The sequence below is a fragment of the Chlorocebus sabaeus genome, chromosome 22 (genome assembly GCF_047675955.1).
Source record: "Chlorocebus sabaeus isolate Y175 chromosome 22, mChlSab1.0.hap1, whole genome shotgun sequence".
Lineage (NCBI taxonomy): Eukaryota > Metazoa > Chordata > Mammalia > Primates > Cercopithecidae > Chlorocebus > Chlorocebus sabaeus.
Window position 1 is genome coordinate 42,480,338 of NC_132925.1, and position 22,025 is coordinate 42,502,362.

Genomic DNA, 22,025 nt, shown 5'->3' on the forward strand with positions numbered 1-22,025 from the left:
TGATATTTGGTAATTTTAAAAAATCTCTTTATGCATTCAGTTATTTTTGATTGAGTGCTAGACATAGTACATGAAAAGCTGTGGAGATAATTTAAGTATCAAGATGATGATGTTTTCTTTCAGAGAGAATTTATATTTTTTCTGGCGGGAGTCTGGTATTCACCTTAATCTAGTTTCAGAGCTTGAGATCACTTAAAGCTGGGCTTTAGTCCCTCAGGAGGCTGTCCCATTTCTAGTTCCTCCTACTCTTAGGTGTAGCCCTTCAGAGTGCCCAGTTAAAATGCGGGATTTTTACAAGGCCACCCCACAGCAGGCCCTAAATTGGTATTTTTTCTTCTAGGTCAGTGAGGCTGTCAATAACTTCTCAGTCCCTTAGCCACCTTCTCTGAAATTAGCAGACAACCCTAAAGGAAAATTGTCTCCAAATACCGTGCTTATCTCTTCAGATTATCTTCCCATCCTAGATCATGGTTTCAGAATTCTGGATTATTTTCTTATCTCTCTGATGCCTTCAGATAAAATTTTCCCCAGGTTTTCTAGTTCTCAACCAGAATACTAATCTAAATTACCTAGTGTACATGTTTTAGTCTGTTCAGACTTCCACAACAAAATACTTTAGACTGGGTAATTTATAAATCATAGAAATTTATTTCTCACAGTTCTGGAGACTAGAAAGTCCCAGGTCAAGGTGCCAACTAATTTATATCTGGGGAGGGCTCACTCTCTGCTTCCAAGATGGCACCTTCTTGCTGCATTCTCATGTGGCAAAGGGGCAAGGCAGCTCCCTTCAACCTCTTTTGTAAGGGCACTCATCCCTTCATTACCTCCTAAAGGCCCCCACCTCTTAATATGATCACATTAGGGATTAAGTTCCAACATAAGAATCTGGGAGGGACACCAACATTCAGACCATAGCAGCACCTTTACTGTAAGAAGAAAGCCTTCCTTTAGTTTTCTCACCTGTTTTTCTGGATGGCAGGTGTTCCAAGTATGCTCAGTTCTGTTAAGGAAAAGTGTAGCACCCATTTAAATGATACTGATTTTGACTGGGCATGGTGGCTCACACCTGTTATCCCAGCACTTTGGGAGGGTGAGGCAGGTGGATCACTTGAACTCAGGAATTTGAGACTAGCCTGGGCAACATGGCGAAATCCTGTCTCCACCAAAAATACAAAAAATTAGCTGGGCGTGGTAGCACATGCCTGTAATCCCAGCTACTTGGGAGTCTGAGGTGAGAGGATCACTTGAGCCCTGGAGGCAGAGGCTGCAGTGAGCCAAGATCGCACCATTGCACTCTGGCCTGGGTGACAGAGTAAGGCCCCATGTCATGCACACAAAAAATGATACTGATTTGGCAGATCTGTGCTTCATGTTGTAAACCCTAAAAAGCCCTTCCGAGTATCTTTCTTGGTACAAACTCTGAGAGATATAGAGACTCTGAATCATATCAGTTATTAAGTAAAGTAGAGTTTAAAATTAAATGAAAACAATTTTTTTTAATTTTTAAATTGAGTAGAATTTTATTAACCAAGACAAATGTCATGAACAAAGCAAGTAGAAAAGTACAAAATGTTCTGAAAGTACCAGCATCAGTACAGCCCGATGTGCAGTGGTCCTTAACCTAGAGCATGACCCCACTCACCTAGAGCGTAGAAGGAATTGTTTGTGGGAGCCTAGTGGGCCTTGGATTATAGATACCAAATGCGCTGCAGTGAAAGGAGTGGTCCTACAGAACAGAGAATTATCTTTCCTCAAATGCCAATAGTATGAAAAACTATACAGAGATAATTTAAGCTTCAGGATGTTATCTTTCTCCTGAGAGCCTTCATGTTTGCTTCCGGCAGCAAACACCAATAGAGCAAAAGACTCATATAAAGTTACTGTATCGCTTAGAGTAGGCTCTCCTCCTGGGAGAAGTAGAACTCCAAAATTCTGAGGCTTAAGAAAAATTTATTTGTCATTCACATTGCAATCTGGGACAGTGTGTGTAATCTAGGATAGTTGTCCACAGTTTGGACAGCTCTTTTCCTCACACTGATTTAAGAGACGGAAGCTGCTTCCACTTGTATCTCTTCTGTCCCCTAGGACCTTGTCATTATATGCATGGGTGCAGCTGGGCAGCCACATCCAGATTGCAGCTGGCAGGAAGGGAGAGAAAGCATGGAGGAGGCATACACCTTCTTTCAAGTTCTAACCTGGAGGTGGCACACTTCACTTATGCTCACTTCCATTAATGAGAGCTGACACATGGTCACCTGTTCCAGCTAGGAACTGGGACAGGTCATCTAGCTAAGTACCCAGGTAGAAGAAGAAATCATTTGGTGGACAGCTGACAATCCCTGTCACAAGTGTAATGAAAAATATGACTCGAAAAACAATAAAAGGTAGAAGCTAATTTGGACAATGCTCAAGTGCCAGGTCAGGTTTGAACTTTGTCCTGTAACCACAAGGAAAGCCAGTAACTATTTCCGAGCAGGGACGCGGAATGATTAGGATAATTATTCTGGCAACAGTGAGCAAAATAGATTGTGAAAACCATTTAAGAAGCTCTTACAGGGTTCAAGAAGTAAGAAGGTAATAAAAGCAAGCATGATGGTTGTGGGAAGGAGAAAGAGGAGACAAGATGTACCAGTATTATTAGAGACATGAAATTTCTTTCATAACAACTAACATGTATTGAACACTTTACATTTATTAACTTATTTAACCCTCAAAAAACTTTGTTATCCCCATTCCACTAATGCAGGAACTGAGACCCAGAGTATCAGTTGGGACAGAAACCAAGTCATAATAAGAGTTAAAGATACAGGAGTGATGAGGAAACGTAGGCAGCATTCATAGATTGCTGTGAAAAAGTGTGGCCACACAGGCAGGAAAGAGACTAGATAGATGGAGAAGCCTCATCAGTGAGTAATAATAATAACAGCTAACGTTTACTGATCACTTCCTATGTCCTGGCCACTGATCTGGGTACTGTATACAAATTATTTCATTTAATCCATTTTATAGGTAAAAAGACATAATTTGCCCGGAGTCACACAGTTAGTAAATGGCAGGGCTGGAAATGTTTTCTCAAGAGGGGAACAAGCTATACATTTGAAACCCAGCTCAACTTCTTTTTCTCTGTCTACTCTCTTGCTCAGCCCCACATTTCCCCCTGCCTTCCACCTTCTGATATGTTTTTAGTTGTTGCCCCATGTTTTCGCGTCTAATTATTACCTAGCAGTTTCCTGTGTTGGTTATATTTAAACTTTTTCGGGCTGTGACTATCTTCCATCCTTTTCTTAATTTTAAGAGTTCCTAGTCCAACATCAGGCATGTAGTACATACTTGAAAAATATTTGTTTGATGACATTGATTATTTTGTTGACTTCAATATTCCAATAAAAAGTTAATCAAGGACATATTTTCTTAGATGCTTGTATACATTAGTTATACATGAATTCTTTTATTCCATCCATTTAGCTATTAACATATTGATTATAAAGGACTTTTTTTCATTCCTTTTATATTGCAATATGATCGTCTTATATTCAATGTGTCTGCTTCTTTCTTAACAGGTAGATGCTGGCTGGATTGGATTTTGGTCCATAGTTGGAGGCTGTGTTGTTGGAATAGCTATGGCAAGGTGAGAATATTTTGTTAAACTTATGAGTGGACAGAGGAAGGGGGAAAAAGCCTAAAGATAAATAGGCTCCCCTAAATAAACATTGCAATTCAGGGAAAAGTAAAACAAGCAAAGGTCAGAAAGGGGTACTTGTTCAGACTACAAGAAAATTCACCTGCGTTATATAGAATTACTGCTAACAGGACGGGTATGGTGGCTCACACCTATAATCCTAGCGCTTTGGGAGGTCGAGGTGGGTGGACCTGATGTCAGGAGTTCAAGACCAGCCTGGCCAACACGGCAAAACTCTGTCTCTACTAAAAACACAGAATTAGCTGGGAGTGGTGATGAGCACCTGTAGTCCCAGCTACCGGCGAGGCTGAGGCAGGAGAATTGCTTGAATCCCGGGAGGCAGAGGTTGCAGTGAGCAGTGATTGTGCCACTACACTCCAACCTGGGCAACAGAGTGAGACTCCATCTCAAAAAAAAAAAAAAAAAAAAAGAATTTGCTGCTATAAGAAAGTTTCTCTGGAGTAGTCCCTTCCTTGAGTGTTTTTTTGGAGACTGGAAATGTATTTCCAGTGTAATTAAACTGCCTCTTTCCGTGTTATTGGAGAACAACATCTACAAATGGAGTCCAAAAAAGGTATGTAATAGTAAAGACAAATTAATAGTCGTGGAGACTAAAAGGGTTGAGAAGAAATCATTTGTAGAAGTGTCATTAGAACTTTCCATGAACAGGCAGTGTCCTGATTAGGAGATATTATATATTTATGGTCCTTTTTGGCAGGTTTTTTCCTATGGTTATCCCTTTTTGACGCACAATGTCTGTGAAGACTTTTCAGTTTCATCATACTCTCTTTGATCACAACCTATTACAACACATTGTTAGAATTAGTCAGAAGAAGGAAAAAGGTCCCATTTGTTCTTAAAAAAAAAAAAAAAAAAAAAGGAAAAGAATGAAAATGTCACTCTTTTAGGCAAATGCCTATAAAACTACTCTTGGTATTTTCCAAAGAGATAATATTCATTCCCTTCCCAAATCATTTTACTATGCTCAAAAACAAAATTAGGCAATCAACTTTACCATAAAGAGGAGAATCTAATTACATATTTGGGAAGATCAAATAAGAGCCATATATCACCTCAATATCTAAATACTTGAATCTAATTGATATGGGATAATGTTTTACCTAGACTTTATGGTTCATATAGTGTTTCAGGGATATTAAAAGAATAAATTGACACTGTAATTTCTAAATCATTTTATTTGAAGTTTTAAGTTAGGAAAATATAAGAAAACTAAAAGCTAAAGAAGCAGAAGGGGAAAATAGTATTTGTAGGAAATCACTGATATTAAAAATACATCAACCTGTCTTATTTTGACAAGAATTATACCTCATTTTTCTAGTTAAATCTCCAAGCCAATTATAGTGAGTCATCATTGATCACATCCTATTCTGAGCACCAAATTGGTCAAAGAGGGAACAATTATGTATCAAAAATGATGTCTCAAATGTTTATTTCTCATTATTTTCCTTCTATACCCCTTAATTTTAACTAGATATCAATATAACTAGAGGGAAAAGTTAGAATGAGGACTTTTCTGCTTTTCGTTTGTTGAAATGGAAGTTCTAAAAAATACTACCCTTACTCTGGGATCTGAAATCAATTTCAGTTATTTCCTAGCCCTAAAATCAACTTTAAAATTACTTTCCTAACACCATTTTTAGGGATTCCCTAGAACAGAACTGCCTTGTAGACATGAGTGCTTTGGGTGATATTTTTGTAATTATGTTGTTAAAGACCACTATTAAAGAGACTTCTTGGTCCTAATAATATACGTCAATGGTATCAGCCTATTCAAAAGGACTGGGTCTCCAAAAATAGCAGACTACAGCTGTCGGTTTATTCTTGTATGATCCGTTTCTGTGAAACTTTCTTGCAATTCAGGTCTGATTTGTACCAAAAACCTGTTTGATTCTCTTATACCTTGTCATCTCTGTATCTGACAAATAAGTTTCTGCAGCATACCAAAATGTAAATCTGAAAACTGTTTGGTAAGCGTGGGATTAAAACAGTCTTTTGAATTTTCTTGAGAAACATTTGGTAAAGTTATGGAAACTTTTTCAGCATATGTAAGAATTTTCTGCTTGAGGACAAATTTAAGTCACTGGGCAAAAGTTAATTCATTTTTCCCACCAAAAGATGGCATCAGCTCTCATAGGAAGTCATTTTATTCTAGAAAACACAAACATGATTAACCATATCATGTCAAATAAGTACAAAACAGAAGACAGTATTCAAAGTTTTAAGAAAGACAGTCACATCATTACAATAGAAATTAAAATTAACTTTAGAAAATTCAAAGTGAAGAGAATATAGTAAATGTCGTATTTGAGATTGGATCAGCTATTCTATAACAGGAACAATTCTGAAGAACAAAATAAATTGTGCAGCCAGAGGATTGTGCCTGTATAATCAACAGTTAATCTTCAGGTGAGGAAAAACAGCTGGCAAGTGGAAAATTGTTTTGGCATAGCTAAATGATAAGCATCTCTACCAGATGCCCTTTAGTTTCATGAAAACTCAAACATGAAAACTTAAAATATTATAAAAGTTCCAAGTTTAGAAGAATAATATTCCTATTCCAGATGCTGTGTATGTTTTCTTTTCAGGAAGTTTACAGTCTGGTAGGAAGACAAAAAATAAATGCAAAAACAGAACAATTTCCAATAGAGAAAGTGCTATGAAGAAATAAAATAGAAAGTGGAGATGGGATGGGGAAAGATTTCTTCACTGAACCCAGAGGGCCTTTTGAACTGAGACCGGAATGACCTAAGGGGTAAGCAGGAGTAAGACATGTGAAGATCCGGGTGGTACGAGCATTCCAAGCAGACAGAACAAGTACAGAAGCTATGTATTGCTGTGGTAAGCAACCATGGCATGTATGAGAAAGAGAAACGTGGCCATCCAACTGGAGAACAGTAGGAAAAGAGAGAGCAGTGGCAGGCAGCAGGTCACATAGGACCTCAGAGGCTCTGGTAAAGGCGTCTGTATTTGTTCTCGGAATGAGTTTGAATTTTGAGAGAGATCTTTGCAAGTTCATGTCAACAAATTAGCCTGATCTTCAAAACTGGAATAATATATATTCATTCTAGAATGTTTGGAAAGCATAGAAAAATATAAAGAAAATGACAGTGGCACTTAAAAACTCAGAATCAGCCGTGCATGGTGGCTCATGCCTGTAATACTGGCATTTGGAGAGGCTGAGGTGGGAGAATCCTTGAGCCCAGGAGTTCAAGACCAGTCTGGGCAACATAGGGAAACCCTGTCAGTACAAAAAAAAAAAAAAAAAATTATTTAGCCCAGCTATTCAGCAGGTTGAGGTGGAAGGTTTGCTTGAGCCTGGGAGGTTGACGCGCAGTGAGCCTTGATCACATCACTAAAAAAAAAAAAAAAAAAAAAAAAAAAAGTAAACACTCAGAATATATCCTATACATTATAGATCCTGAACAAAGATGCCATTTTTTTGTGTTTTACAAGAGAGAAAAAATTATCACAAAGTAACATCATGTAAGAAAATTTGTTAAACAAAACACACAAAACTGTCTTTTGAAAGAATACGTGGAAAATTCCTCAAGTAGTTGTTAATGAAAGTGTGTCATTTGTTTAAATAGTATTTTTAAATCCCACTAGAATTAATAGAACATTTTTGTTTTTAGGTTTGCAGATTTTATCAGGGGTATGCTGAAACTAATTCTTCTCCTCCTGTTTTCCGGAGCTACGCTGTCATCCACGTGGTTCACCTTGACATGTTTGAACAGCATCACACACCTACCTTTAACCACAGGTGAACATAGGCTATTTTTGAACTTTTAATAAATATTTTCGTTCATAGAAATGTACCTAACTCTGACAGTAGGACTTCTTCTTGCTTTCTATAAGTAATTGTTAAATATACAAAAAAGTTTCTCTTGTCCAGTCATCAAACTATCATCTTATCTAAAGAGTCCAAGAAATAACTAAAAATATTTTAATTGGTATTTTTCATATGGAAAAGAAGTATAATCTTTAGCCGTAAAACATAGAGCATGGAAATGCTTATATTTATTTAAAATTCCTATCGGAGCATAATACAAAGATTTTTATCCTAGTTATAGTCATTATATCACTGTTAAACAATAATAAAAATTAACAAAGGCAAAAAAACTATGGTATACTTCAGTAAAATTATTTGAACCAGCCCCTATAGGTTTATTTTACATTTAGTTTTATTACATCATTAGTGTAAAGTAAAACTTACTGGAAATACCTGTTGAAAGTACATTACAGCCAGCTTACTTAGCTTATCTAATAGACCTGAAACATTTTTAGTTGCTGTTGTTTTTGTTGTCATTATTAATATAATCAATTCAGAGTCTATTAGTTTTCTATCGCTGCCGTAAAAGTTATGCAAATTTAGCAACTTAAAACAACAGAAATTTATTACCTTACATTTCTGTAGGGTTGAAGTTTAACACAGGTCTCACTGGGCTAAAATCAAAATGTGAACAGACTCTAGGGAAGAATCTTTTTTCTTGCCTTTTCCAACTTGTAGAGGTCACCCACATTCCTTGTTTATGGCTCTATCCTCCGCCTTCAGAGCCAGCAACCTTGGGTCAAGTTCTTTTCACGTCGCATTATCTGTGCCTTTCTTCCATCATCACATCTGCTTCTGAACCCTTCTGCCTTCCTCTTTCTTCCTCTTCTTCCACTTCCACTTTTAAGGATGCTTATGATTACACTGGGCCCACCAAGATAATCTGGAATAGTCTCTCAATTTTAAGGTCAGCTGGTTAGCAACTTTAGTCCCATTTCAACCTTAATCCCCTTTGTCTTGTGAAGTAACATATTCACGAATTCCAGATATTGTCATGAATATCTTTAGGGGAGGGAGAGCATTACTCTGCCTACCATGGGATGTTTTTAAAATTACTATGGCTTTATTATGGATTATTATTGGCTTATAAACCAGAGACTGTTAGTGCGTCTTCCTTTCTTCCAGCAAAATATTAAGATGCATATTTTATATTATTTGCAAGTAATATTCAGCCACCTTTTGCATTATATGTTTAATTATAGGATTATTTGTTATAAAGGTAGATTGTAAGATTGTAACAGTCATTTATAACAAGCATTTGTATGAGTAGCAGTAAATAAAAGTCTGAAAGTGACTCCATAGGGACCTGTTTCCCAGTGGCATGTATGTTCCATGGGAATCTTTGAGAAGGCAGGTGTTTTTGGTCCACATTATATGTAAGGAATATGCCTATCCCAATTTGAACCCCTATACTCTGTAATAAAAGAACCAGCAGTTTACACATCAGAGGCATCAAATCTTTCATGGACAGCCATTTATTTGGGATTTCCTCCCACGTTTGCAGTGATAATAGGGCGAGGGGATAAGGTTGCCCTATACTAAAAATTAGCAACCTCTGCACCAAGCCAGCCACCCTGGAGTGCCTCAGTAAACTCACAAGGGCAGCACAGGGATCCACAACATCTGTCAGATACTGGTTGAACCTCTAGTTCAGAGAAGTTCCCAATTTCAGCATTAGATTCTGCTGCATTCCGTTTGATGACATCATATCTTTGCAAAGTAGTTTTTTTGGCAGTTGCTGTGATAAAAAGGAAGTACCACACAAGTGCCACACAAAAATTAGTGTGGAACACAAAATGAGGGTGGGGGGTGTCCAGTCTGATTCCAAAACTTTTAAAAGTCTTGCAGTGCGCATCAGTGCACACGTCTCATCAATAAGTAATTGTGGTTCTTTAAGACTGAAATAAAAATATATTTCAGTTAGCTTATGGGTATTATTTTTTTAATGGCTACTAAATTGTTAGGACATATAATACATGTTATTAAATAGTTTGAACCAAATGATGTGATTAATGGGATCGTTGGCTATTTCTTTTGGCCTTGGAACACTGTGAAAAAAATTATTGAGACACTAGAAGTGCTAAGAACAAAGAAGGCTTGGAAATTGCTGCTCTACACCATCCTGCCAACAGTCCCTCTTCTCTGTACACATGCTTAGCCTGGAAAACCCAGTTGTCCAAAGTAATAATTAGATACAGAGTAAAATACTGTGCACTGTTGTACTCACTGGCATCCTACATTGGGGTTTTGAACAATTTTGGCATGTATTCTGAGCCAGAGCCAGAAGTTTTTTAAAAATTTTATTCTGGTATAACTTCGTAATTTAGCAGTTGTACAACATTCTGGTAGAACAGTCTTAGTTTACAACTCTTCTTATTCATGGCATTACATTCAGTTTTTGTGTGTGTGTGTGATACTGTATGTCAAGTTAGCATCTGTGAGATTTTACAAGAACATAGTCATGAGTACATAAAGAACAGATTTCTTTCCCTTGAATTAACTATAGAATTTGTATTATAAGATAGTACATTCCATTAAATTTTATGTCTTTTCAAGTTAATATGATAAAATTAACAGTTTTATCTCTGGGTGGAGGATGAAGAGTGAATTTAATTTTTTAATCTCTTTTTTGGGTCTGGATTTGTATGAGTATGTTTTAATTTTATAATCAGGGAAAAATGTATTTGAAAATTATACATCTTTTGAATCTTAAAATTGATGTGATTGACGCTAGTCAAGACCATATTTTACCAGTCTGTTATTGAAAACAATTATGTTGGACAGAAAGGAAAGCAGAATTCTAAACTAACTTAAGGCCAGAATTTAAAGATAGAGTTGATGTGGCCAGCTTAACAACCACGGAATTTATAAGTTCTACTGTCATTTTCAATTGTAAGTAAGTTTTTGAATGTCACTTAGATACTCCTGAAAGATACATTTTTACCTTACAAGCACACTGAGTTAAGGACTAGATTTGTCCACATTCCTTCTCTGAATTATAGCAGGTTTTTATCTCTTTCACCTAATACTATTTAATAGTTACCTGGGTATATATGTCTTATCTTCCCTGCCAGTCTGAAAATCTCGAGCATGGTTTTTTGCCAACTCCCACTGTGGAACCTAGCACAGGCCCTGAAGAAGGAGTGAATGAATGAATGAATGAATAAAGTATATGTTATCTCCATGTGAGCCGCAGTAAACATTACTTGTTGCCAATGGTAGTCAGCAATTGTGGTCACTCTTATTCAGCACTTGCTGTAGGAAGGTAGAAGGGCACGTTTTAAATGGAACATGAGAATTTAAATAAATCTGTCACAGATACTCTTAGAAGCCTTGTAAAAATCTGACCTAATTCCTTTTAAGTAAAAGAGGTTTCATGAAAGGAAACTTACTACAAAATCTAGTGATAGACAAATCTATACCTTTAGGCTTGTGTTTAAAGTCCATAATGGCAAATTCATGTTTCTTTTTTACTAGTCATTCCTATTTTAATCAGGAAAATATCTAGTCTTTTTCCTCTTTCCTAGCAAACTTAGAATTTCTCTTATGGCTTTTTATATATCAGAAGACTCTACATGAAATGTATTTGTAAATATATGCACTAATTTAAACTGTTTAATAAATGGAAAGCTAGTTAATTTTGTTCAACCCATGTGTTATAAGTGCTACTGCTGTCTCATTAAAACTTTTTTTTTTTCTTAGACAGTCTCACTCTGTCTCCCAGACTGGAGTGCAGTGGCGCAATTTCAGCTCCCTGCAACTTCCATCTCCCAGGTTCAAGTGGTTCTCATGCCTCAGCCTCCCAAGTAGCTGGGATTACAGGAGTGAGTCACCACGCCCAACCTCATTAAAACTTTCTATTGCAATCTTTCTGTAGTTCACTGGTTGTGATATTATTGTTACCATCTCTACAGAAGAAAATCTGGGTCATTCCAGTCTATCCCAGAGCATACTGTTTTGATACATTTATTTGCTTACATACATCCTCTTGGAGTCTTTTCTTTAGGGAAACTCAGAATATTTAAAATTGCATTATGTCTTTATTAATTGAAGTACTTAGAATAGGACGAATAAATAACCTCATGACTAGATGACATGAGTTTCAAAATCTTGAAGTTTATGCAATAAACAAAATTGTGAAAACACATTATTCATCTTATCTGAGAACTAGATATCTAGCAGCCCTGTTAGCCACAACTCACCAAGTCATTTTGTACTGAACAGATGAATGCTTTGAAAATGGCATTTTGAAAAATGTTAGCACTTCGCTGAGTTTACTGAAACAGTATAATTTGACTGTTTGACAGAAGTTGCCTTGGGAGAGATTATTTATCTAATTTCATCTAAAGTTACTAGAATGCTATGACAGTGATATCAGAAACACGCTGGGTGGGGAAGTAAGGAAGGACAACTAGCTAGACAGAAGCCCCCAGGGAGTGGTAGCTGACCACAAGGTGACTTCAGGTGTTATTTTAAAGAAAGGAAACATACCCAGTTGTATTGAAAGGCATGCAACAGCTGGGTCAGTGGCTTATGCCTATAATCCCAGCACTTTGGGAGGCCAAGGCAGTAGGATCACTTGAGGCTAGGAGCTTGAGATCAGCCTGAGCAACATAGTGAGGCCATGTCCCTACAAAAAATAAAAAAATTACCAGATGGCATGGCATGTGCCTGTAATCCTAGCTATTCAAGGGGCTGAGGTGGGAGGATCACTGGAGCCTGGGAGTTCGAGGCTGTAGTGAACCATGACCACTGCATTCCAACAGTGGAATGTCTCTTAAAAAAAAAAAAAAAAAAAAAAAAAAAAAAAGGCATGCAACATGTATAGGCTAGAGAGTAATCCTTTTGCTATATTTTCATGTATTTTGCCTCTGTTCTTAACTACTCTTCAATTTTATGGATTAAAAGTGACAAAGTCTTGTGCTTATGACAGACTGCTCAAGAAAGAAAAAGTAGAATATAGATTAAGAGAATGGATTTGTGAAAAATCTTAATGTAAGAATCATTAAATGCAGAGAAAGATCATATAATGTTTATCCACGGAGATTTTCAAGAAGAGAAATAAGTCTTCCAGCAGATTCTGTGTTTCTTAGAGTTGGAGGGCTTGACTAGGCATCAGTGAGTGTTCCATGATTTAATAGTACATTGCAGCAAAATATGCCTCATCCTCTTTTGGAACCGCAGTTGCATATACTGCATATTTTAATCAGCGGTAGATTATGAAGGCCACAGCAGTCACTTTTTTGAGGAAGAAATGTGATGCTGAGAGAAGAGGTACAGCTCAGTGATATAGAAAAGTATATCTGTGTGTGTGTACACACATACATGTATATTCTATGTATTCAGCACGCTCAAAACCTATGAAAAAGCTATGTAGTTAGCAAACACTGTGAATGTTTCTTCTGGCTGCTTATTTCTCTTTATATGTACCTTCATTTGCAAAAGGTGTATTTTCACTTATTCAAGTTTAATTGGATTGTGAAATAGTTGTAATAAAGGTCTAATCTAATAATTCCCAGTTAACTTTCCTAACTTCATCATGAAATAAAAGTTCAGTCAGTATGCACAATAATAAAAGTTTGTCCAGTAAAGTGTATTAATGTTATAAGCCTACCCTTCAGGGAAATTTCTTGATTCTACTCCTTAAGATAATTTATAATAAAAATCTGTTGTGTTATTTTTTAATGCTACTTATTTCTTCATAAAACTCTACGCAAATCTTCTATTATTCTTTTCCACCAAGAAGCACCTACAGGTTTTTGGTTTTTTTGTTTTTCTTCTGAAACAGTCTCACTCTGTTGTCCAAGCTGGAGTGCACTGGTGCGACCTTGGCTCACAGCACCCTTGACCTACCAGGCTGAAGCTATCCTCCCACCTCAGCCCCCCAAGTTAGTGACTACAGCGTGTGCCACCACGGCCAGCTAACTTTCTTTCTTTTTTTTTTTTTTTTTTTGTAGAGATGGGTTTCGCCACATTGTCCAGGCTGGTCTCAAACTCCTGAGCTTAAGCGATTTGCCCGTCTTGGCCTCCCAAAATGTTGGGATTACAGATGTGAGCCCCATGCCTGGCAAGATTTTTGTTTTTAATATCCTGGTTAAGTTCTCCTTACATATCTTTAAATTTGTTATTGATCTACTTAAATGAACTTTAGGCGTCATCTAATATAATTTATCTTTCAGTAAGTGAATCTCTTCTATCACATCCCAGGTTTATGTTCATCTGTCTACAACTTGAGTATCTCCCACAAGAGAAGACATTACCTGTTTTGTTGTTAGCTCTAGGGCCTAGAACATTCATCCTCCCAGTGAGTTATAACTGATTTGAAGCAACAAAGCTCGCAGAGAACAAGTCTACTCCCTTTCTCTTCCATTGACAGCCCTCAAAACATTTGAAGACAGCTGTCATGTCTGACCTTAGCTTTTAATCTAACCATCCCCCACCACCACCACCACCATTCTTAGAACCATTCCTCATCGGATGTGGATTCCACACCACTGACCTGCCAGATCACTCTCTTCTAAACCTATCATAGCTTGCTAGGGTCCTCCTTAAAATATTTTACTAGAATTTAGCGCACTTCCTGCTGCATTCAGCACCGAAGCTATTGCTTCTATTGGTTAGACATGCTTTTTTTTTTTTTTTTTTTTTTTTTTTTGAGAGAGGAATATAATTATCATCTTAACAATGTGCATATAAATGGTTGCTGGGGCAGCAGGTGTCCATCTTATTCCTTAGAGTAAGAGTGATCTGAGGTATTTACTGCTCTAACATAGCAGCCTCCACATAATACGTATCTGATAAGTCGTTTTGAAGAAAGGCTTAAGCTAAGTTTTCCCTCTTCTATACTTAGACATTTGGGGCCAGTTTTATATTTATTGTGATTAAAATTCATCTTTTTGTTTGTAACCTTTTGATGTTCTTTGTTTTGGGTTCTGTCATATAATGTGCAGTCACTTCCAGCTTTTGTGCTGAATACGGATTTGGGAAATATGCCTTTCGTGTCAATACCATTGGATTAAAAAATACCAGGCCTTGTTATTTTTTGTTTTTTTCACTCTGACACAGTGAATTGGCAGAAAACATGCTAGAGACACAGTGAATTGGCAGAAAACATGCTAGAGAGTCTGTAGGCCTTAATCATATTATTAGCACTGCTAATTTACAGTGTTTCTAAATAAGCTGTTTTTTTACTTTCAGAACTTTGGTCACTTCAACTGTAGAATACTTTACCTGCCTCAAAGAGCTGATAGGATAATCAAATAAGATAATATATGCGAAAGCAGGTTTTAAAATATTTTTAGAAATTATATAAATCCAAGATTATGAAGTTGCAATTGTTACTGCTGTCTCGAGAATCTCATTAGATGTTGATAGAATAGTTCTTATTCTTATCTGTGATTTGTTTTATAACCACTGATCCCCTAAGTTTTTAGTGTAACTTTAGTTAATAAAAATGTATTCATACATAGTTTTGTTTCCCTAAAGTTTAGTAATTTGGTTTGTTGCGGGAACAAGGGTGGGAAGGAGTACTTTCAGGGTTATGATCCAAGTCATGTGCTTGAAATACATTCATTTTTAACTGTAGTTTGTGCTGCACAGGACTTTGTTTTTTGTAATTTAAAGTATGGGCCCGTGAAATTTTATTAGCTTTTTATTAGAAAAAAAGTCTGCATCAGCACTTCAGTTGTGTTTGTTCTGCTGAATTACCTTGAATTTTTAATTGAAAGGCAGTTGATTATAATTTTAGTATCAGTATTATACAAAGTTATGGAAATATTTAATGATCATGTAGTTTGAACCCTCCATGACAAGCAGGAAATTATCTTGTCTGCCTGACTTTTAATAGATGACATTCACCCACTGAATGTATGAGACTCTAAACTGAAAACTCAAATGGAAGTCAAATTCAGACTTGGAATAATCAGCATCTGCTTTATGCATGCCCCAGAACACTGGGATGTATTAAATCAGTCCTGACACAGCTACCTTCCCCCATTCTGAAGATGAAGATCTTAATCTAACCCCTTCCTGGGTAAATTATTATGATTGTTTACTTATTGCAATAACAAGTGATTTCCACATGTCTACCCAGTGTAATAAAAACCTCTTGGTCATTACTTTTATAGTAATACAAGAAGCAAACACCAATACTGAGACAATTGAATGAGAATACCTAATTTTTGATTACTGGCCTCTGAAGTTATATCATCCATTTATCCTACATATAGTAGCCCATTTGTCCTCCATATATAGGAATTCTAACAAATGAAGTGGGAATCTTCATGTCAAGGATTCTGTGCCAAGGCCATGTTATGTGGCTCCTGGGTATAGACATCAGCTCTTTGGGTCAGCTCACCTGGTGATAACCAATTCTGAGCTCATGAGCTCACAAACTCACATGAAGTGGAGTTGTGTCCACTGTCCATTCATTTGTTCATCATGAAATTTCTTTTAATTCTATTCACTAAGCTATACAGATAGTAAAAAAATTCAAATTCAGATAGTAGAAAAAGAGTATAGAGTGAAAAGTCGCTACTCTCTTGTGACCCCCAGTTTTCCTCTCTAAAGGCAAATCTGATTGCCAGTTTCTTCTGTATTCTCCTAGGGAATTCTGTGTATTTACAGACAGATAATGTGTATGTGCCCTTTATTTTAATATAACATACTTTTCAGCACCTTTTTCATTTATGTATCTTAGATGTTATTAATATTATTGTAATACGTACAGAGGTGCCTCATTTTTAATTGTATAATATCTCTTTGGATGTTTTATAAATTTTTAACCAACCAACACCCCCCTGCCCCATTGGGAGTTATTTAGCTTGTTTTGAATCTTTTCATACTACATTTTTTTTGTTAAGTGTTCTTTGTATACCTATACCTGCATAGCAGTAGGATAAATTCCTAGGCATGAAATTGCTAGGTCAAAGAGTAATTACATCATTTATTTTGATAGACATTTCCAAATTACTCACCAGAAGATGAACTATTTACAGTTCCATCAGGAATGTTTAACCACAATAAAAACTGTATCTTTCCAACAACAGTTATTTATCCCTCATCTTCCAGGTTCCTCCCAGGATTTAGATACATAGAAAGCCAAAATCCAAAGATTCTTAAAAAGCATGAAATGAGGGCCAAGGGAGTTGTATGGTCTTGAGGTCTCAGGGTTTTCAGACAGAGTCCACTGCTTCCCCGTGAGATGTGTCAGAAGAGACTGGACTCTTCCGACACATCCCATCCCTCTTTCTTTGTACTGTGCTTGATAAAAAAAAAAAAAATCGTTAAAATCAAATCTCTCTTTTCGAGACTCTATATTGATAGTTCTCTTTCAGTGTGTTCTTACTATATTTTCATTATTTTACCACATAGAATTATTCTATTAACCAGATTGTGATTATTTTTCAATTATTACATTTTAATTTGTCTGATTATAAACTGTATGTAGCAGTACATTTCCTTCAGAAATAAAAATGTAGAAAGTATTGTTTCAAAACATGTTTCCTAAAAACAGCTAATTCCTTTGGAATTTGGGAATCTTTACTCAGAAGTAGCACTTGGTGGTCCTTAAGAGCTTGATTTTTTTCCTGTTATTTACTTCGGTATTTTCTTGTTTTAAACTCTTAGGCGCATCTATGTTTGGGTCAATGGTTCTCTTTCCTCTGACTACCACTGACTGATCAACAAATTTTTATTTTAAAAAATAACTTGATTATTATTATTATCATCATTATTATTATTATTATCATCATCATTTGGAGAAACAGAGTCTCACCATGTTATCCAGGCTGGTCTCGAACTCCTGGGCTCAAGCAATCCTGCCTCAGTCTCCCAAAGGGATTACAGGCATGAGCCGTCATGCCAGCTTGATCAATAAATTATTCTAGGCCGGGCGCCGTGGCTCACACCTGTAATCCCAGCACTTTGGGGGGCTGAGGCAGGTGGATCACTTGAGATCAGGAGTTCGAGGCCAGCCTGGCTAACATGGCAAAACCCCGTCTCTACTAAAAATACAAAAAAAATTTAGCTTGGCATGGCGGCACACACCTGTAATCCCAAATACTCAGGAGGCTGAAGCAGGAGAATCACTTGAACGCGGGAGGCAGAGGTTGTAATGAGCCAAGATCGCACCACTGCACTTTAGCCTGGGCAACAGAGCAAGACTCCATCTTAATAATAATAATAGTAAATAAATAATTCTAAAATGTTTTGGAAATACAATACTCTATAGAAGCCACCAGTGATATTCCATCCCTAGATTTCCTAATGTACCCCTAATGAGTCATATGTAAGTAGAAAATGTGATGATTTATATGATCTGCATCTAGCAGATATATTGTGAACATGAAGTATTATGTTTTGTTTTGAAGAATCTCTTGAAAATTATGTCACATTTTAAATGGTATTTATCACAGCCATCAGATGCTTCCCAAGTAATTGTGCACATAGTTTGGTCACTGCCTCAGCCAGCAGTATGTTCTTTATTCACTAAGTGATTCTTTTGTTATCTATTTCCATATCGATCTTCTATTCAAAGAAACAGTCAAAGTAATTACCAACTATTTGTATTATCAGAATATACTAAATATTTTATAATCCCCAAAGACTAATGTAATTGGAGGGGGAAGCAGGAGTGGAGGTTAATTAGAGAAATTCTATTAGAAATCAGTGTATACTATTTTTTTTTTTTTTTACCCCTTCAACAATGTCATGGACTGTTGATGATTGCATCAGTTGTGGTGAACTTTGGTAATTTGATATGTTCTGTGAGTGTGTGAATAATACATAACAGATTTAATGTAACTTCCTTACTTTCTGCAATTCCCATACAGGATTGTTTTTTCCTTAACAAATATTTTTATTAAAAATATTTTCCTTGTAACCTTAAACTTAGGATAAATTCTACTCATTATTATCAGTGAATATGATATACTTATTAGGATATAGAGACATGTTTTAGGTTTCTAAATAGGGTATCATTTTTTCCTTTCAGGTTCTGTTTTCACCTTCAAGTTAAAATTAACAAAGGTTTATAGAGAGACAGTAGTAGCAATGATAAAATTAATTGTAGTATATTTCCCCAGACTTTCCTATAAGAATAACATCCTTATTCAATAGATTTTGCCACAGAATAGTGTTAATAGACTTTTTATGGTTTGATTGGGGATCCTAGTCACTATTAATTGTACATTTCTGGATGGAATCTTTTTCTGTGTTTCAGAAAAGTTACTCATTAAAAAAAAATGTTGACCTAAAACCCATTCCAAAATTGAGGACTAATTCCGTTGTGTTTCTCAAGAAATTACATACTGCATAATGTTTATTTTGTGCTTGAAAGCAATTATTAACCAATCTCTTTAAATATGTAATTTTCAGTAACATTTAATGTTTCTGACATTTATTCTTAGATTTTACATTCTCTTTCTAAAATTATGGAATGAGTCTGAAGGAGTGTGACCAAGCAGGAGAAGAATCCTTTTAATTATATGATAATGGTAAATTGTTTTGTGCTCTGGAATAATCCACCAGAAAGATAAAGGAAATAAACTGGTACCCATCCAGCAATAAAATGGGTTGTGTCTACTCCAGAAAACCACAGCAGAGAGCTGGCAGACGTGTGAAACTTTGTCAAACTTTATCAACTACCTTTGAAAAGAGAAGACATTTTTGAGTCAATACTTGGGAAAGAGAACACCCCAAAGATCTGTCTGATATGACGCCTGGCCACTACTGTGAAACTAAAATGTTTGTGTTTTTATTTTAGTGACGTTGTATGCCTCCTGTATTCTCCTGGGAGTGTTCTTGAATAGCAGTGTACCTATATTTTTTGAGCTTTTTGTGGAAACTGTCTACCCAGTCCCAGAAGGAATTACTTGTGGAGTTGTCACTTTTTTAAGTAATGTATTTATGGGAGTACTTTTATTTTTTCTCACATTTTATCACACAGGTAAGAAATTTGATTTTTTGTTTACTGTCTAAATGTGTTACAAGAAAAGTTTGGGTCAGTATAGAAGTTTTTATATGGAGAAGTCTCTAAGGCAAATTACTTAATGTGAGCTTGCATTGCCAGTAAAAGAAAAATTCCTCAATTGCTTTTCTTAAAATGCATTCTAGCTCAAGTGCACCCTCTCTTTTCCCTGGCCCGGCCCTGTACTCCCCGCCCCGCGAATTTCTGAATTAATTAACCTGGGCTGGAGCCCAGGTGATTCAAATATGCAGATTCTCATTGAGAACCTCTGGTGTATTGCTTTTTAAAAACTACTTGGAATCTCTCTTAACACAGGGTGTAATTTAATGTTAGGGGTGTATATGGAGTTTAAAGCCTGATGAATAAGAGGAAGTCACCCAATGTAAGGAATGCTCTAAAATGCGACCTCCAAGAGGCCGAATTGTTTATAGGAATGTTTCTGACAGGGTTATAACTGAAATAATAACCATGCTAACCTCCTTGACTGGAAAACAAATTTTGAAACTTTTTTTTTTTTTTTTTGAGACAGAATCTCACTCGGTTGCCCAGGCTGGAGTGCAGTGGCACCATCTCAGCTCACTGCAACCTCTGCCTCCCAGGCTGAAGCAGTTCTCCTGCCTCAGCCTCCTGAGTAGCTGGGACTACAGGCAGATGCCACCATGCCTGACTAATTTTTGTGTTTTTAGTAGAGATGGGGTTTCACCATGTTGGCCAGTCTGGTCTGGAACTCCTGACCTCAAGTGATCCACCCACCTCAGCCTCCCAAAGTGCTGGGATTACAGGCATGAGTCGCTGCACCTGGCCAGAAACTTTCAAAGCCAGTGTGAAACAGAATCATCCCTGGGTTTTGGACAACTTCTGGCATAGCACTTTCACCCACCAGCACAAAGTGTCCATAGGATAGATGAATTTCTTAATATAATGAACAGTGCATTAGATTGTTGCTGTCAATCAGTAATGCAGGTAAAGTAGGTCTTTGCTAAACCTGATACAAATTTGGTTTATCATATGAAGGAGAGTGATATTAATGAAGTCAGAAGACCACTCTTTGTTGTCCTGGAAACACATGCTTCCATTTGGGAAAAGCACCGTCACCAGGGATCAGGTTCTTTGCTTCCAATTAGTTTTCTCAACAGCGTGGTCTGACAATCGTTACATATCAGCTTTAGTCCACTTCAGTTATATCACAATTTAAATTAAGTGGCTTATTGCCTGTCTGTCTGGTAAAGCATCGGAGATGGCTGTGATGCCCCCTGGGATGGTAGAAGCAGTTTTCCAGCCCGTGGGCACAGCTTTGCTTAGTGGTCGGTGCCGCCCAGCAGAGCGTGGTTTTTTCTGTCAGCTAGAAATAGAGTTTTGTCCTCCCAGTATTTAAAAAGAACAACAGCAGATGCCAGATAATGTTATCTCCCAATAAATCTTTTGCTTATGGTCTCTAGTATATAACAAACACATTTTTATTGATCAGTTTAAGGCAGGGAAGACACCAATAATGGAAACTGCCCTAAACTGTCTTACTGCAACAGAGCTCCGTGCACACCTGACCATTTTGCCTGGCCACTAGTTTATCTCTGTCACTCTCCTGGGTCCTGCTGCAGTTTTGACTTGTTTAACAGCATCTGGTGTCTAGAGTGAATTAAATAGAACTGACGTCAGTCAGTGCTCATTCCTCATTTTGCAAATTCATAGTGACCAGATACAAGCAGATATTCTATGTCTTTGGGAGAAGGAGCAGAAGAAACAGTACTATTTCTGCCCATTTCTGATATAATCAAGGATTCATCTAGCTGGGAGAAACAAAACTTCCCTCTTTTTGGTTGGTTTCTGACCATGTATTCTTATACATGTCTATATAGATGTTAAAAGGTTTCCACCTAAACTTTGTGACTATTGTGAACCAAAGTGAAACTTATTTTTTAAATAATTTCAATGTTTATTTTAGATTCAAGGAGTACACGTGCAGGATTGTTACATGGGTGTATTGCATGACAATGAGGTTTGGGACACGAATGATCCCATCGCCCAGGTAGTGAGCATAGTACCCTATGAAACTTCAAATAATCATTAATTTTAATCCACCAAGGTGGTTTCCAGGAAAAAGGTCTCATTAAATTTTGACATTTAGGCAGTTAATGAGAAGATACCTGTGAAAGAGCCTAGTCCAGGGCACAGCTGGCACCCACCAATGTTTGTTTTGTTTCTTCTAGATAATTAGCTGGCTGATGCTAGGAATTTAAATATCTAATCTTCCATTGCAAAGAAATGCTTTTATATGTGTATCTATGAGTGTGCATAATGAATACACGAAAACATTGTCCACATCTCTGTAGGGCTAAAGTTACTAGAACCATGAAATCTGTGTTGAAACTGTTTTCAGTAGGATTAATTGATCTTGCCCGAAAAGTCCTACAGCAGAGGTCCACATTCTTTATGGTCTGAGGTATGATTATACATAAATTGCAAATCTAAAAATTCTGTAAAACTGTTTCCTAACAATAACTGTTAGTTCTGTAGCCTAGTACCCTAAA

The 22,025-nt window shown here is 36.7% G+C and overlaps 1 protein-coding gene across 1 annotated transcript in view; it reads left to right on the top strand.

Annotated features, from left to right (window-relative positions):
• The window catches only part of SLC49A4 (solute carrier family 49 member 4), an 82,560-nt gene that overhangs the window by 55,842 nt on the left and 4,693 nt on the right, over window positions 1-22,025 (top strand). The window contains exons 6-8 of the mRNA XM_007985597.3: window positions 3,561-3,628; window positions 7,333-7,460; window positions 19,294-19,476. Of these exons, the coding sequence (XP_007983788.3) occupies window positions 3,561-3,628; window positions 7,333-7,460; window positions 19,294-19,476 (379 nt within the window). The remainder of the gene's footprint in view (window positions 1-3,560; window positions 3,629-7,332; window positions 7,461-19,293; window positions 19,477-22,025) is intronic.